Source organism: Python bivittatus, unplaced genomic scaffold, assembly GCF_059951505.1.
Source record: "Python bivittatus isolate LINGU-HERP-01145 unplaced genomic scaffold, Pbiv_v1 ctg000160_np1212, whole genome shotgun sequence".
In the NCBI taxonomy this organism is placed as follows: Eukaryota; Metazoa; Chordata; class Lepidosauria; order Squamata; family Pythonidae; genus Python; species Python bivittatus.
The window spans coordinates 9816168-9822167 of record NW_028277076.1 but is presented as its reverse complement, the minus strand read 5'-3'; the positions used below and the strand labels follow the sequence as shown (position 1 = coordinate 9822167).

Here is a 6000-nt window from a genome sequence, read left to right as displayed (position 1 = left end):
GACTTTCCACATCCTCTCTGTTTCCTCCTTCAGGCCCTGGTCCTTCTCCAGCTTCCCACGCTCCTTCTTCCTGATGTTGCTGCCACTTGGCACTGCCACATCTATCACTACCGCTGTCTTCTGGTCCTTGTCTGCTACCACGATGTCTGGTGGACTGGCCAGTCCCTGCCTGTCCGTCTGGATCTGGAAGTCCCACAGGATCTTAGCCCTGTCATTCTCCACGACCTTCTGTGGAATCTCCCATCTGGACTTGGGGGGGTCTAGCCCATACACTGTGCAGATGTTCCTGTACACAATGCCAGCTACTTGGTTGTGCCGCTCGGTATATGCCGTTCCTGCCTGCGTCTTACACCCTGCCACTATGTGTTGGACTGTCTCTGAGGCCTCTTTGCACAATCTGCACCTTGGATCCTGTCTAGTGTGGTAGACCCCTGCTTCTATGAATCTGGTGCTTAGTGCCTGTTCTTGTGCTGCTGTGATCAGTGCCTCAGTGCTGTCTCTTAGTCCGGCCCTTTCCAGCCACTGGTAGGATTTCCCAATGTCAGCCACCTCAGCTATCTGTCGATGGTACATCCCATGCAGGGGCTTGTCTTGCCATGGCATTTCCTCCACTTGCACTTCTTCCCATGTCTGCTGCCGCCTCAGCAGCTCATCTTTGGGTGCCATCTTACTGATGTACTCCTGGATACTCCGGGTTTCGTCCAGGACAGTGGCTTAGACACTCATCAGACTCCGCCCGCCCTCTTTGCGGCTGGTGTACAGTCTCTGGGTGTTGGACTTGGGGTGGAAACCTCCGTACATGGTGAGGAGCTTCCCGGTCTTCACATGGGCAGCCTCCATGTCTTCCTTTGGCCAGCTCACTATACCGGCAGGGTATCTGATGACTGGCAGGGCGTACATGTTGATGGCATGGATCTGGTTCTTCCCATTGAGCTGGCTCTTCAGGACCTGTCTTATCCTTTGGTGGTACTTGGATGTTGCTGTCTTCCTTGCCTCCTCATCATGGTTCCCATGTGTCTGTGGGACACCAAGGTATTTATAGCTGGTCTCTATGTCTGCTATGTGGCCCACTGGTAGTTCCACCCCATCGGTCTTAACTACCTCCCCTCTCTTTACTATCATCCTGCCACACTTCTCCAGTCCGAATGACATCCCAATGTCCTCGCTGTAGATCCGTGTCAGGTGGATCAGCAAATCGATGTCTGGTTCACTCTTAGCATACAGCTTGATGTCATCCATGTAGAGAAGGTGGCTGATAGTGATTCCACTCTTGAACTTGTACCCGTAGTCCAGGCTGTGCTCAGATTGGTCTGCCTAGTCCTTGAGTCTTGGGTGACTGCTCTATCTATGAGTAACTCGTGTTTTGAGCCTCTGGTGTTGTTCCCAATGCCCTTCTGAGCTGTGCTCATGTACTGGCCCATATGGTCTTGTAGCTTGGCGGCTAGGATGCCTGATAGAACTTTCCGTGTTGTGGGGAGGCAGGTTATTGGCTGGTAGTTGGATGGTGCTGTTCCCTTGTGAGGGTCTTTCATGATCAGCAATGTCCTTCCTTGTGTTAGCCAGTCTGGGTGGGAGCCTGCTGCTAGCAGTTGGTTCATCTGTGCTGCTAGGCGTTCATGCACTGCTGTTAGTCTCTTTAGCCAGCAGGTGTGGATCATGTCCGGGCCAGGCACCATCCAGCTTTTCATGTTCTTGACCCGCTGTTGGATGTCTGCTACTGTGACGGTGACTGGTTCCTGTTCTGGGAGATTGCTGTGGTCTGCTTTCAGGTCCTGCAGCCACTTTGCACTGGTATTATGTGTCTTCTCTTTCTCCCATATGTTCTTCCAGTACTGTTCAGTTTCCGCTGCTGGTGGCTCAGCTGTTACTCTGTGGTTGCACTGCAGTTGGGAGTACACTTTGGATGGTTCTTTGGAGAATAGGGCATTTATCTTCTTGGCCTCTGCTTCTCTAGTGTATCTCCTTAGCCTGGCAGCCAGTGCTGTGAGCCTTTGTTTAGCAGTCTCTAGGGCTTCAGATGGAGTCAGGTCCATATATTTTTTCAGTAGCCAAGTCTTATCCTTAATCTCCACACGCTTCTGTAGTTCCACCAGCTAAATGACTTCTCTCCAAGTTGCCTTGATCTTCGCCTCCAATCTCATTTTCCAGGGTGGGTATGTACTGCTGTTCTTCTTGATTGTGTAGCCAAGCATTTCCAGTGGCTGCAGCATATACCAATTCATTGGTTTCAGTTATGGTGGTAGTAGGGATTGTCTGGAGGGCTCTGTTGGCATCTTCTAGCATACTAGCTGATGGTACTTCTCCACTGAGCCTTGGTAATCGGAATCGAGGGTTGACTGTAGCTAGTTTATCCATGATCTTATGCCTCATATCGGCTGCTGTGCTCTGTAATGGAAGGGGTGGCAGTAACGTTCCAGCTTCAGGTGTTGGGTGCACATCCAGTTGTTCTTCCAGGTCTGCTTGAGTCTGGGTTGTAATGTGGAGTTGGTCTATGTCAAGTTGTGAGAGCATCTTCCTCTTCACTATGTTGAAGCGCTGGGTAACAAGTTGTTTCTCAGTTAGTGTGGATGTAGGCCTTCTGTCTATCCATAGTTCCCCCATACGTTTCATATGAATATATATATATGTGAGAAATATATTTGTATGTAAACTCTGTGTATCTGAAATCTTGTGTCACTGCCTTGCTCTTTTTTGCCCCTTCAGGAGGACGGACGAGTCTGGCAGAGGAAGGAAGAGGAGCTCGGGATGAGCAGAGGGAGGCCAGCCGAGGAACCCTGCCCGGTCCAGGGCGCAGCTCCCCCGGGAGATGGCGGGGAAAGGCGTGGAGGATGCGGGGCTGCGGAAGGGCCGCCCCCAAAGGAGGCAATCTGGAGCCAAGAGGGATCCCATGAGAGGAGGGTGCCTAGAAACAGAGGTGGGAAGGAGGAAAAGGTCAAAATACCCAGAGAAGCCAAGACGTACCTGGAGTGCGGAGAATCCTTCAGAACACACGGAAGTCCCCAACGTCATCAAAGAATCCACTCAGGAGAGAAACCCTATGAATGGCCGGAGTGTGGAAAAAGCTTTACTGAGTGTGGATTCCTCCGTCAACATCAAATAATTCACACTGGAGAAAAACCACATAAATGTCTGGAGTGTGGAAAGAGTTTCAGCCATACGGGAAGCCTTTATATACATCAAAAAATCCATTCAGGAGAAAAACCCTATAAATGCCTGGAGTGTGGAAGGAGCTTCAGTCAGAAAGCGTATCTCAGTCGACATCAAAAAATTCACACAGGAGAAAAACCATATAAATGCCTGGACTGTGGGAAGAGTTTCATTAGAAATCAGCATCTCAAAAGCCATCAAAGAATCCATACAGGAGAGAAATGTTATGACTGCCTGGAGTGTGGAAAAAGTTTCAGTCACAGGGGAAACCTTTATACACATCAAAGAATTCATTCAGGAGAGAGACCCTATGAATGCCTGGAGTGTGGGAAAAGCTTCACTGAGTGTGGATCCCTCCGTCGACATCAAAGAATTCACACTGGAGAAAAACCACATAAATGTCTGGAGTGTGGAAAGTGTTTCAGTCGCAGGGGAACCCTTTATATACATCAAAGAATCCATTCAGGAGAAAAACCCTATAAATGCCTGGAGTGTGGAAATAGCTTCAGTCTGAAGGGAAGCCTTCATAGACATCAAAGGATCCATTCAGGAGAGAAACCATATAATTGCTTGGAGTGTGGAAAGAGCTTCAGTCTGAAGGGAAGCCTTCATACACATCAAAGAATCCATTCAGGAGAGAGACTTTATAACTGCCTGGAGTGTGGAAAAAGCTTCAATCATAGGGGACACCTTCATACACATCAAAGAATCCATTCAGGAGAAAAACCCTATAAATGTCTGGAGTGCGGAAATAGCTTCAGTGTGAAGGGAAGCCTTCATACACATCAAAGAATCCATTCAGGAGAAAAACCCTATAAATGCCTGGAGTGTGGAAATAGCTTCAGTCTGAAGGGAAGCCTTCATACACATCAAAGTATCCATTCAGGAGAGAGACCTTATATCTGCCTGGAGTGTGGAAAGAGTTTCAGTCTGAAGGAAAGTCTTGATACACATCAAACAATCCATTCAGGAGAGAAACCATATAATTGTTTGGAGTGTGGAAAGAGTTTCCATCACAGGAGAAACCTTTATTCACATCAAAGAATCCATTCAGGACACAAATCATATAAATGCTTGGAGTGTGGAAAGAGTTTCAATCACAGGGGAAACTTTTATACACACCAAAGAATCCATTCAGGAGAGAAACCTTATAAATGCCTGGAGTGTGGAAAGAGCTTCAGTCTGAAGGGACACCTTCATAGACATCAAAGAATCCATTCAGGAGAAAAACCCTATAAATGCTTGGAGTGTGGAAAGAGTTTCCATCACAGGAGAAACCTTTATGCACATCAAAGAATCCATTCAGGAGAGAGACCTTATAACTGCCTGGAGTGTGGAAAGAGTTTCAGTCTCAGGGGAAACCTTTATACACATCAAAGAATACATTCAGGAGAAAAACCCTATAAATGCCTGGCATGTGGAAAGAGTTTCAGTCTGAAGGAAAGTCTTGATACACATCAAAGAATACATTCAGGAGAGAAACCATATAATTGCTTGGAGTGTGGAAAGAATTTCCGTCACAGGGGAAACCTTTTTTCACATCAAAGAATCCATTCAGGAGAGAAACCGTATAAATGCCTGGAGTGTGGAAAGTGTTTCAGTCGCAGGGGAAGCCTTTATATACATCAAAGGATTCATTCAGGAGAAAAACCCTATAACTGCCTAGAGTGTGGAAAGAGTTTCAGTCAGAGGGGAAGCCTTTATAGACATCAAAGGATCTATTTAGGAGAAAAACCCTATAATTGCCTGGAGTGTGGAAAGAGTTTCATTTGCAGGGGAAGTCTTTATATACATCAAAGACTCCATTGAGGAGAAAAACCCTATAAATGGTTTATATGGTTTCCCTGGAGTGGGGAAGGAGCTTCAGTGAGAGTGGAAGCCTTTATTCACATCAAAGGATCTGTTCAGGAGGGAAACTTTATAAACGGCTGGAGTGTGTAAAAGGTTTTACTAATAGTGGACATCTCAGTCAGCACCATAGAAACCACACAGGAGAAAAAACATACAAATGTGTGGAATGTGAAAAGGGCTTTTATCACAACACGGAAAAATGCACAGAGAAGAGAAGTTACATAAATGAATGAGTTTGGAAAGAGATTTAGAATTAATTAAAATCTGAGGAAACAAAAACAATTCTCACAGGAGAGAAAACAAATGAAAGCGTGGATTGTTGAAAAACCTTCATTCCGAAGGGAAAAGGGTGAACATGAAAGAAATTAATGAAAGAATTAACACAGGAGAGAAAAGATAAGATGTTTGGAGTGGGAAATGAGATTCAGTGGGAGCTGTAGTTTTACTTTGTATCAAAGAATTAACATGTAGGAAAATAATAACTGAATTTCTACTTTGAACCAAGGTTTGGTTTGATTAATTATCCATTCCTGAAGGTGCCAAAGATACTTTAATTCATATAATGCGATCATAAAGATCTCATATAGAATGTTTTAAAATGCTGTTTGAGGAGTTCGATCAACATGGAAGCGGATTTTCTAATATATTAATTTCATCCTGAAGTCCTAAGAATTTCAGGTAGTCCTCGCGTAGCGACCACAACTTTCCATCGTTTAGCAAAGCAACTGTTAGGTGAAACATCACAGGGCCATGCGCCACTTAGCAACAACATTTCTGGTAGTCTAGGTCGCGGTCGTTATGTGAGGATGTCACACTTTTCTTGCCTTGTGCAAACTGCCAGCTCTGTCGCCATGCCTCCTCCCCATCCAGGCCCAGCAAGATCCCTGCTCCACCACCCTGCAGCGCTTGCCTCTGCTTCAACCCCCCCCTCCCCGTTTCTCCCCAATCTCTGCCCTTTTGGCCGCCTTGCACTCTGCTGCCGCCTGCCCCTGCCTCCCCATC

At 46.4% G+C, this 6000-nt stretch overlaps 1 protein-coding gene across 1 annotated transcript; it reads left to right on the top strand.

The window, feature by feature from the left end:
* Window positions 1-564: 564 nt before the first annotated feature.
* On the top strand, window positions 565-5101 carry LOC107326760 (uncharacterized). The gene is made up of 2 exons (XM_088147176.1): window positions 565-1032; window positions 2704-5101. The coding sequence occupies exons 1-2, from the start codon at window positions 565-567 to the stop codon at window positions 4954-4956; spliced, it is 2721 nt and encodes a 906-aa protein (XP_088003302.1). The 3' UTR covers window positions 4957-5101.
* The last annotated feature ends 899 nt before the right edge of the window (window positions 5102-6000 follow it).

Excerpts from the sequence above, each read along its gene's own strand:
- LOC107326760 (XM_088147176.1), top strand. The coding sequence starts at position 565 with ATGGTACATCCCATGCAGGGGCTTGTCTTGCCATGGCATTTCCTCCAC. Across the intron at positions 1,033-2,703 it reads TGTGTCTGTGGGACACCAAG|GAGGACGGACGAGTCTGGCA; the intron begins GTATTTATAGCT and ends TTGCCCCTTCAG.